Source organism: Patiria miniata, unplaced genomic scaffold (assembly GCF_015706575.1).
Source record: "Patiria miniata isolate m_02_andy unplaced genomic scaffold, ASM1570657v1 HiC_scaffold_26, whole genome shotgun sequence".
NCBI lineage: Eukaryota > Metazoa > Echinodermata > Asteroidea > Valvatida > Asterinidae > Patiria > Patiria miniata.
The window spans coordinates 4,116,692-4,127,417 of NW_024037065.1; the positions used below are offsets into that span (position 1 = coordinate 4,116,692).

The 10,726-nt window shown below is 41.6% G+C and overlaps 3 protein-coding genes across 3 annotated transcripts; 1 reads left to right on the top strand and 2 right to left on the bottom strand.

The window, feature by feature from the left end:
* The first annotated feature begins 1,264 nt into the window (after positions 1-1,264).
* Positions 1,265-3,411, top strand: LOC119733853. Its single transcript, XM_038207220.1, has 3 exons — positions 1,265-1,372; positions 1,661-2,641; positions 3,397-3,411. The coding sequence occupies exons 1-3, from the start codon at positions 1,265-1,267 to the stop codon at positions 3,409-3,411; spliced, it is 1,104 nt and encodes a 367-aa protein (XP_038063148.1).
* Positions 3,412-3,867: 456 nt separating this feature from the next.
* On the bottom strand, positions 3,868-5,607 carry LOC119733854. The gene is made up of 2 exons (XM_038207221.1): positions 5,575-5,607; positions 3,868-4,693 (listed from the first exon to the last, which is right to left on the bottom strand). Exons 1-2 carry the CDS (start codon positions 5,605-5,607, stop codon positions 3,989-3,991), a joined length of 738 nt encoding a protein of 245 aa, XP_038063149.1. The 3' UTR covers positions 3,868-3,988.
* Positions 5,608-8,959: 3,352 nt separating this feature from the next.
* LOC119733856 (PR domain zinc finger protein 15-like) lies at positions 8,960-10,161 on the bottom strand. The gene is made up of 2 exons (XM_038207222.1): positions 9,944-10,161; positions 8,960-9,503 (listed from the first exon to the last, which is right to left on the bottom strand). Exons 1-2 carry the CDS (start codon positions 10,159-10,161, stop codon positions 8,960-8,962), a joined length of 762 nt encoding a protein of 253 aa, XP_038063150.1.
* Positions 10,162-10,726: the final 565 nt, after the last annotated feature.

A 10,726-nucleotide genomic window follows, 5' to 3' on the forward strand; every position in this document is an offset into this window, starting at 1 on the left:
GTAAAGCAATCTTTGCTTGATTAAAAGCGAAAAGATAGACACTTATTCATGAATTACAGTCCACCCAAAAACCAAACATTAATTTATGGTTATGAGCAAACCATCCTCTGAATAATAACCCTGTTAAACGCATACATTTTGTCGTTCAAGTTAAGTGGAATGACGGTGCCGTAGATCGGCCACCGTGGTTTGGCCAGATCGACCATGAGCGCACACGGACAACACACGCGGTTGCACGGAGCTTCCGTGCAGTATGGATTGTTGCTAGTTGCTAATGGCAATTCGTTATAACTCTTTGCCCATACGACCTTTATATTTTGGTTTTCTAAATCTGTGATAAACACTTATACATTAGCGCTTCACGATTCGTCCACTCAAAATGATTTTTGACTGTCTGAAAATGCCTTCCTCCATGGTTTCACCCGCGTAGGTTCGCTGATATTAATTTGCCTTTGACTGACGTGCAAAAGTATTTTCGTACCAGCAGTGAAATTGTCAATTTGAAAATTCACTCAAAAATATCGTGATTGCCAAATAAACTTCCAAACCTGTGCATGTCTTATTGTGTTATTTATTTAACCAGTAACGACTTTATTCATGTTTTCAACACCCTCGCCTTCGTGGCAAAGAAATGCTGCTTTGAAAGTCCAGAGGCTATGTGTAGCATTGCAAAGGTAATTTTAACGCAAATTATTTCGTTTCCTGTATTCAGTGTAAAGTGTTAATATTGAAAACAACTGAGCAAAATTTATGATATTTCTTTAACCCTTGGTTTCTGTACCTTGTACTTAGCCTGAAATACCCAGTGAAACCCAAATGAAGTAATGTCAAGTGGTTATTTGTGCTTGTTAGTTACATCTGTTGGCACAGCACAGAAAATGTTAATTGTTGTTTGCATTCATTTATTGTTTTTTTTTGCGGGGGGGGGGGAGGAGTTAAAAGTGAGGAAATAAAAATGCAGCACATATCAATTCACTTTGGTTCCACTTTGTACGCAGGGAATGGGGTAATGGTACTATTCATCTATCTATCTATCTATCAGGCTACTTCCATCTGCTGTCGAATGAAGCCCTCATCATGACGTTTCCAATCACTTCTGTTTCTGGCTGTCCTAGTCCAAGTCGCTGTTCCCATATATGTAGTTATATCATCTCTCCATCTTTTCTTTGGTCTTCCTCTCCTTCGCTATTAATAACATAATGTTATATTGGTGTTTAATTTGCAACTGTCAAATCAAATCTGGTTTTAGGAAGATTCTAGCAACATGGAAAGCAGTGACGACACAAAGCTGGGCCAAAGCTGCAGTAGTGATGTCAACAATGACAACAACATGCCAACAACAAGTGCAGAATCTCCATTTAACATCTCTCAGGTAAAACTAAAATCTGAATTTGTGTGTGCAGAGTAAAATTATAAAAATTGAAAACACACGTGTAGTCCAAATAATTGATATTTTGTGTTATGATTGGTTTATCACTTTGCGTACCTTGTAAATGTATGTATTTAGCCTAAATTGTATCGTTTGTATTCACTGTAAGACCCCCACCATCAACATTATTGTCCAGTTACTGAATGTGAAAAAGCACATGGATGGAATTACATTTAGAAAGATTAATAAATAATTCAAGGATTTTTATTTATTTTATTTTCACTCTCACAGGATTCTAAGACTTACTACCCGGAAACAAAGCTGCCCATCCAAGATGAGCTGCATTCAGTTCTTGATAGCATACTACACATGCTGAATGGAAGCCTGAAGCAGGAAGGAGAAATGTTGATAATGGTAACACAAACTGTCATCCATCTTCTGAAGGGTTTGAAAGAAGAGCTCGACACCAGAAGAGAGTTGACCAGAGTGGAGAGGTTCTCAATGAAGCGGTTTGAGGGGTCAGATGAAGACATTAAATTCTGGACAGGGTTCTATAGTTATGAAACATTAATTGTGTTTTACGAACATGTGTGCCAAAATCATGCAAGCAGTCTCAAGTACTGGATGGCACGCAACTCCCAAGAAGAACAGGCTAATAAACGGGGACCAAAATGCAGTTTTGATCCAATTGACCAGATGTTCATGACACTGGTTAAATTAAAGCAAGGTAGTGGAAACAAGGACATTGCTGAGCGCTTCAAGATCTCAGATTCGTATGTGACAAGGATCTTCATCACATGGATTAATTTTTTGTTCAATGCACTGGTTGAAGGGACCAACATCTGGATGTCCAAGGGAAAAGTTCGAAAGTACATGCCTGCATTCTTCAAGGGCTTGTATCCTGATTTGCAGGTTATAATTGACTGCACAGGGATCTCAGTGGAGAGGCCATCAGACTTGGAGGTACAAGCTGCCACATACTCACAGTACAAGCACGGAAACACACTCAAGGGCTTGATTGGGATCAGTCCCTCTGGGGTTACTACTTTTGTCTCTGACCTATATGAGGGGTCAATAAGTGACAATGAGCTGACAATGAACTGTGGCCTTCTGGATTTATGTGAGCCTAATGTTGCCATTATGGCTGATCGTGGTTTTACATGCAAAGAAGCAATCATGAAGCGAAAACTGCGACATGTAACACCTCACTTCTTGATGGGAGCTGCCCAAATGCAGCCACATCAACTAGTCGAGTCCGTCGCGGTAGCTAGGGTGAGGATTCATGTGGAACGGTGCATAGGACGGATAAAACAGTGGCATTTTCTGAGCAAAAAGATACCACTAACCTACTTGAAGCAAATCAACCACATTTTCAAAGTGTGCTGCTATCTTACACTATTTTGGCCCCCACTGAGTACAGACAAGCAATAGTTTTTTTGGCCATTTTGAAGCCTACTTTATGGTCACTCTCATCCATGTCAAATGTAACTTTTCGACTGCATACAGTAATTACCGGTTGTGCACATTGTATTTTGTAAACATTTGGGAAAACGTGTGTACTCTATTTCAACCCGAGAGGTGTTAGGTTCCAATCACAGTTTTGACATTAATACCCTTATATCACCTCCCCCTCCCCTATCAGCCTCCACCCCCCCCCCCCATCAGCCTCCACCCATACCCCATGACCCACCTCTAACCCCCCCCCCCCCCCCATAACCCCTGCCTCCACACGGTGACACCTGATCACTCCTGCCTCAACCTGCCCTTTTTACATGCCTGCATACTATTCCTGTATCCCTCACCAACATCCCGCCCCAATCACCCCACTCTCGCTCCTTACCCACCAAAAACTCCCTATCAAATTGCTCAGCTTGAATGCTCATTTTAAATAATTGAAATTTGCAACTGACTTTTACTGCACTGCTCATTTCATATGCTGTTACGAGGCTTTTCTGATGAACGTATTAAAGCATTGGTTCAATAAAGACCAAGTATACATGTATTTACACTGTTTGTTGTACTCTCAGTGTTTATTCAGCTAAAGTTCGTCCAGTGCTTACCCTAATCTAAAATGTGTTGGATTATTACCTGAGAAACTCCCCCCCCCCCTCTCCCAACCCCCAAACCCCCCTCAAAAAATTGCAAAGTGCCCTGTAGCTTAAAAGCTCCAAGACTGGGAAGAGAACTAAAAGGCTGTCTAGACGATATTTTACTAAATGCATTTGCATAGCAACAAAATGAGTCCTGCTGAATAATGAACAATTGAATAAATACCTCAAACCTTCTACAGATGCATACACATGTAGTTTGTTTTCAAATGCTCAGAAAAATAAGTATATTTTGACTGTCGGGTTCATAAATATTGTATACATGTATGATTTTATGATTGCACACTTCATTTACTGGCCTGTTTTCTTTACAAATATTAATAAACTCTGCAATTAGGTAAAAAAAAAATATCCTGAATTTCTTTCATGAAATCATAGTTTCAAAATTTCAATTATATTCACTTTTATTTCTGGAGAACTATAGTAATTACATTTATGGCAAGACCAAAAAAAGGTTTCAGTTTTATCAATAAATAGTATTAAATGATAGGATAAAAATTGTAACCTCAAACTATTTTTTCCAAAAACCCTGGGCTACAAGTGCTGGCAAGACATGAGATTTATGAAACTGCAGGAGCTTGTCCTGAACATTTGTCCAGAATGCCTCATTGAAAGCAACACGTACAATGAGCACATCACAGTTAGCATTTGTGAAAATAACAAAGTCACACCAAGCCACACCAACAACCGCCATTTGCATCTGTACTTGGTAAAAGTATGCATGATGCTCTTTCAGTGTGGGTTTCGCTTCTTTTAGTTGCAGACAGAAGTTGCTGTCCGTCTGTTTGGCTAGAATTGCCTCCTTTGGTGTCATTTCTCTGGACGCTGACAGACATTTCACTTCGACAAGTCCTTGGACACAGTTCTCAGTGACAACCCGATCAGGGGTTGCAGCAAGTTCGCCATGCAGTGGGTGAACGAAAAGACCACACTCCATCACAGTCATATTTAGGCCACTATCTTGTTTCTGTTTCATGTACTTGGACACTGCTTCACCTTCGTTAATAATGCCATACTCCATGTGATGCGATTTGGGCTTACTTGTCGGGCTACCAACAGTAATTATTTTCTTGACAATGGCTGCTGGATCACCTTTGCCAGAACAACGCTTAGCTATACTTGCTGTAATTCGACCCTTCTTCATTCGAAACCACTGGATGTTGCTAGCTTGTCCTCTTGTTGCAATCTCGATATCACTGATATGGTCAGTGTCACTCTGAAAAAAAAAAAAAAAAGCCTGCTTGTTTTCCTACAAACTATAAAATGCAGTTTGCAAGGGATTTATTTAGCTCAGTCAGTTGCTCTTGTACATGTATGTTTAAATAACTGTGTCACTCCCGATGAACTAGGGATTGGACAGTTTGATTGAAAGACAGATAGCCCTGCACACCAGAGGTTGCAAGTTCCACTTCAGTCCAGCTTTCTTTGATATTTTGTTTATTGATTTGAGTATCACAAAAGGCTTTCGATAAAAATAAGTAACAGAACAAAAAGTAAACTCTGTTGCCACGTACATGGAATCGCCGACAGATTACTTCTTCAGGAGTGAGCTCTTGGGCCAAACTTGGGTTTTCTTTTGAATTTGTCTCATCTTCTGTAGCAGTGTCAGTGGAGCTGTCAAGAATCTGAGTCCAACATGTGTCATGATTGGTTTCTTGCAGCTTTCTGATGGCTTCTTTAAATGCTGTTGTTGCAAAACATTGACTCTTACATGCAGGCGCAGCTTGGTAGCAACTGTAGTCCTCTAGTGCCCGTTTTCTTTTTGTCGTTCTTCCGAAAACATGCTTCACAACTTCTCTTGTGCCTGATCATAAAAAAAACATAAAAATAATTCACGTTATCTGTGTGGACATGTAATGGTTATACATGTAGGTTTGGTAGGTGTACATGTAGATGTAGAGCCTTCTTTAAAATGGCATTGGGACGTTGAAAGCTTGGGATTACCTGCTTTTGCTGGCTTTGTGAACTTCTTGCTGATGCGTGAAGGCTGATGCCACTTCTGAGACAAACTGGTACATGCTGAAGTTGCACATTCACGAACAGTTACTATGTAATCAAGAAGACCAAACAGTAGAGCTGCAACATGGTTACACTTGCCTCCTGTTCCTGCTGGGCAGTTATACACGCCATTGACAATCACCCCGTACTTATTCAGTATTATTTTAACACGATACTGATTTTCCTTCATGGATGCAAGTACATCAGCCCAGACATGAGTAAAATCCCCAAGTGGATTGAGCTAAATGTTGGAAACATGCCCAGAAGCAAAGTAGTTGAATCCTTTCCGTAGAGGCTTCTCTGCTGTTGGGAGTGGAATTTTCCTCATATGTGGCTCTTCAGGGTCTTTGTCATCGGGAACCTCAACAACTTTAACGCTGCGTTTGAGAAGATATTCCTGGAGGGATTCGTATGTGAGGTCTGGTAGTTCTGAGAGATTATCTGTCCATTTGATGAGCCTAGCTAGTGTAGTCATTTGCAGCAAAAAGTTGTAAAATATGAAGAAAGAGGCATCCATCATTCCTTTCCTTCCATCCACAGCTTGTAAGTTACAATAAATTATCGCCCGGTGATCGTGCCTTGAGCTTTTACTTAAGGAAGTAACCGTAAACATTAGTACTATCACACGCGTCCACGCTCTACGCGTACACATACGGTATAGTCAGTACGTACATCATGTATCCGATTCCGAAGACAATTTTTCAACATAAAAATCTACCAGGCCTACCTTTCGCAGAGACTTCTTTTAGCTTCCGAGGCCATCGACGTGAACCCCCGACATTTCATCACCGTTTTCACGAAGAGCCACATATCTCCAAAATTACAATTTTTTTCGATTTTGATTTTTTTCAATATTTCGCATTAAAACAATGTACTTAACCATTTTGACATGTTTCTGTAAGCAAAACATCATTAATTTCTAAGTTACATTAATGTTGCAAGGGGCAGAAATCTTGATAACTGCATTTTGAGTTTTCACGAAGAGCCACATACATTTTGGCCCTTTGAATGCGTACAAAACCCATTGCAGGGAAATACGTAAAAGTAGGTCAAATGAGATTTGCGTTTTCACGAAAAGCCACATATCTTTGTTACATTTTCAGGCGCGCGCGCGTACTCACACGCGCCTATGGAAATACACGTTGAACAGAAAGGGCCAATATGTCGGAAACGTGAATTTGCGTTTTCACGAAGAGCCATTTATCTTTACTAATTAATTTCCACTAATTAACTGCTTTATTAAGTCTTATTACCGGGTTTATGTAAAACTTCAGCTCACGTAGAATCGTGTGATGGTTTTCTTGCTGCACAAAGTTGTTGCAAAGTAGTATTTCTTGCAGTTTTAAAATATGAGAAACTTCTTTTGTGATTATCTCGACAACACTTTACTTCAAAATCAACATAATATATATAGTATGTGGCTGTTCGTGAAAACGGTGACGATTTTAGCCACCGTTTTAAGTCTTCTACGGTGTTGTCGTTTACAACGGTGCAGGGTAACTTTGCACCCTTTACCGAATCCACAGTGTGTTTCACGACCGTGTCCGCCATCTTTAATTTTATCCCCAGGTTTCTCCCACAATGCACAGCGGTAAACATTGTGTGACGTCATTACGTCTTAGGTCTATTGAGTCGGTGAGTTGCCGCCGACCAGATCGTCCCTAAAACCTGAACGAATCACATCAAGCTCTATCGGCAACTGATACACTTGTTTATAATTTATGCACAGTTAAATCCGCAAACATATATAGACACAAATCAAATATAACTTCCTTATAAGTAATTCAAAGCATTCCTCATTTGCAATAAAATACCTGCAACTCCATTATCGCTAATGTTTGTCGAAATAAACACTAGAACACTAAAATGCCTCATTCTATAAAGTTCAACGACAAAAGCATAACACTGCAATCTATATATTTCTTCACTATCTGTCAATATAATACACACTAAATGCAAAGAGTCACTTGTAGTTCGCAAGATAATGAGCTGATAATTTATGTACTCACCTGAACGAATCACATCAAGCTCTATCGGCAACTGATTCGTTCGTGCGGCGTTTGAACTTTTGTACCGCCCACAACTGCATCACAAAAATGATTTCATTGGTCAACGCGACCTTGCACACAAAACTCGCGCGCGTAATCAAAACAATAGAAATGCATTCTAGTACGAAGGTTTCGCCGTAAGGGTGTACCCCAAATATGGTAAGTGCCTGGCCTAATCAATATTCATGAGTTATATACTGAGCGGGCAGAACAAAGATGGCGGCTTCCGATTGGACATCGTGAGTACGGCTGGCTGGAATGAATTCTGGTAGTTTTATCTAAAGTGTGTGATCGATTGTTATCTCTATTTAATGATAATAATCACATGAATTCGCAACTTGCAGGCACCTCACGTCACACTACCCCCTTCTCAAGATCAACGCTGTACCCAGCGTTATTTTAAAACTGTGCTTAGAACAATAACATATCGTATAACTTTGAACATATTTTTATTCTGTAAATAACCTTGTCTGCAACGATAAAGAATTTTGTTACGCAGTAAACTAGTGGGATATCCGCAACGCTCCAATTTTTCTGCAACAATTCAAAAAAAATATATACACATCATAAACTACTGACAATTTGTCTGCAACATTTAAAAATAAATATTTTCACATCATATACTACTGAGATTTGACCGCAACGCAAAAAGGAATTACACATCATCAAATACTTAACTTAATGTCGGCAACACTAAAATAAATAAAACTTATGCCTATACATCATAAAATACTGAGAGCTTGAAGAAACAGGTCATTCATCAAACTGCGTTAATTTACTTATTTTACTCTGTCAGAATGTATTGCCGTTCCACAATTTCCTTCCGAACTTTCCTCCCCTCGTTGTACACATACGCTGTCTGTTTCTCGACTATTGTCCTGAGACGTCCACCCAGCAGGTCCCGTATATCTACCAGGGAGCATGTTGGTTGGCTGTGCAGAACTGCTTGTGTGGTCGACGATGTGGGGACGTTCTTTGTTGGGGAGACCGATGCTGAGGACATTGAAGAGGACGCTGAGGATGTGGATGACGCTGCCGAGGATACGGACGATGCTGAGGATACGGACGTTACTGATATCGATGACAATGCCGGACTGCCTGGGGGTGGATTCATCTTTTTCGCTGCCACTCCGAGGCCTCTTGGTTCCGATGTGTAATCCAACAGATCATGTTGGTCCTCATCCATCAAGGATATGCAAGCTTCATGTGCCTGTTCCTCTTCCACGTTGTTTACCATTTCGAATACTTCTTCCGTTTCCTTCCTCTCCTGGACTTCCATTCCTCCTTCCTCCCTGTCTCTCTCTGCCTCTGACTCCTCCTTCGTCAACTCCGCATTCTCAACTCTCTGCACCTTCTTCACGTCTGCCTGCTCTTTGACTTGCCTTGTCTCTCCTTCTCTCCTCCCTTCAACCTTTCTTCCTCCTGTCCCCTCTTTCTCATCTATCCCCGCTTCTGACTCTTCTCCTCTTCTTCATCTTCTTCGCATCTGTCCCCTCCTCCTTATCTCTTTTCGTTTCTGACTCATTTCTTATCTTCTCCGTCTTCTTCGCATCTGCCCCCTCCGCTTTATCTCTCCTTGTCTCTGACTCCTCTTTTCTCCTCTTCATCTTCTTCGCATTTGCTCCCTCCTCCTTATCTCTCCTCGTTTCTGACTCATTTCTTCTCTTCTCCGTCTTCTTCGCATCTGTCGCCTCCTCCTTATCTCTCCTCGTTTCTGACTCATTTCTTCCCCTCCCCGCCTTTCTTTCTTCTCCTTCCTTCTTATCTGGTTCTCCGTCGATCCGAAGGTGTTTTTGTCTGGTATATTGCCTCAAATCTTCAAAGCGTAGATATGTGGCATCACACTGTGGGCACCTGTACCTCTCCCTCTGGTGAGTTTGTAAGTGCCTGTCCAGATTCCACCTCCTCCAAAACACCTCGCCGCAAATTCTGCACCTCAGTGTTGGTGTTGGTTTCATTCTGCTGTTCTTGCTGTTGTCTCTATAATGTAAGAAGAATTTACATTCATATTAGGTTTGGTTTTGACGTTCTAGGAATTTGTTCTATCAATACTGTCTTCCTCCATCCTCGGCCACCCGTTCACTCCGTCTACCTATACCGCAGTGGTAACTGATGTTGCCTTGATAGGTTTCTTCGTGCCTCCTCTCGTTTGCCGCTATATAGAACCCGAGCCTGTAGCAGGACGTGTAGGCCCCTTCTGGTGGCCTTTTGTTGCACCCTTAGTCTGCTCGAAGCTTTCCCCTCCTTCATAAGGTTTTAGTCGGTCGGCATGCACCACTAGCTGTCTTCCTCTTGGCTTCTCCTGAATCCTGAAAATAACATCTGATAATCGGTTAATTACTAGGAAGGAGCCCTCCCAGGGGTGTGCAAGTTTGGTTGTCTGTCCTCGTTTCCGGCTTGGATTGTGTAACCACACATACGGTCCCTCTTGTATTCTGCAATCCCGAGTTCTGCGGTCGTAGTTCTTCTTTTGCCGGACAGCTGCTCCCTTCAGATTTTCTCTTGCCGCTTCATGGGCCACCTGCATCCTCATACGCAACTGCTCCGCGAAATCTCCATTTTCCAAATCGTTCTCGGTCCAAGGTTGTTCCATATTGACATCAATGGGCAGGCTCAAATCTCGGCCAAGCATCATCATGCTTGGTGTTTCGCCGGTCGAATCTTGAACTGAAGTTCTGTAGGCAAGTGTAAGCAGTAAACAACCTTGGACCTCCATCCAGCGAGCTAGCTGTCCCTCTGGGTTCTTGAAATTGGTGAGCTATCTTAAGGAACCGTGATCTGTTCTTACCAACACCTTTCTGCCATAAATGTAATGACGGAAATGTTTCAAGTAAATGACAACTGCTACTAGTTCTCTCCTTGTAATACAGTAGTTACGCTCTTGTGGACTGAGGGTTTTACTGGCATAGACCACCACTTTTTCGTGTTCTCCTTGTTTCTGTGACAGAACTGCCCCGGTGGCAAAGTTACTTGCGTCTGTGTCCAATATGAAGTCTTGTTTTGGATCAGGATACGCGAGTATCGGCGATTCCACCAGTCGTCTCTTCAACTCTACGAAAGCTTCTTCACAAGTCTCTGTCCACTTGTACTTGTGATGTTTCTCTGTCAGTTTGTGGAGAGGACGAGCAATCTCTGCAAACCCTCTGATGAAACGTCGGTAATAATGACGCTAGGCCCAGGAAACTACGCACTTGAGTAACATC

Coding starts and splice junctions, on each gene's coding strand:
- LOC119733856 (XM_038207222.1), bottom strand. CDS start 10,161: ATGATGATGCTTGGCCGAGATTTGAGCCTGCCCATTGATGTCAATATG. Junction 9,504..9,943: donor TGCAGAATACAAGAGGGACC/GTATGTGTGGTT, acceptor CTTACATTATAG/AGACAACAGCAAGAACAGCA.
- LOC119733853 (XM_038207220.1), top strand. CDS start 1,265: ATGGAAAGCAGTGACGACACAAAGCTGGGCCAAAGCTGCAGTAGTGAT. Junction 1,373..1,660: donor CTCCATTTAACATCTCTCAG/GTAAAACTAAAA, acceptor TCACTCTCACAG/GATTCTAAGACTTACTACCC.
- LOC119733854 (XM_038207221.1), bottom strand. CDS start 5,607: ATGGCGTGTATAACTGCCCAGCAGGAACAGGAG. Junction 4,694..5,574: donor CTGCCCAGCAGGAACAGGAG/GCAAGTGTAACC, acceptor TTTTTTTTTCAG/AGTGACACTGACCATATCAG.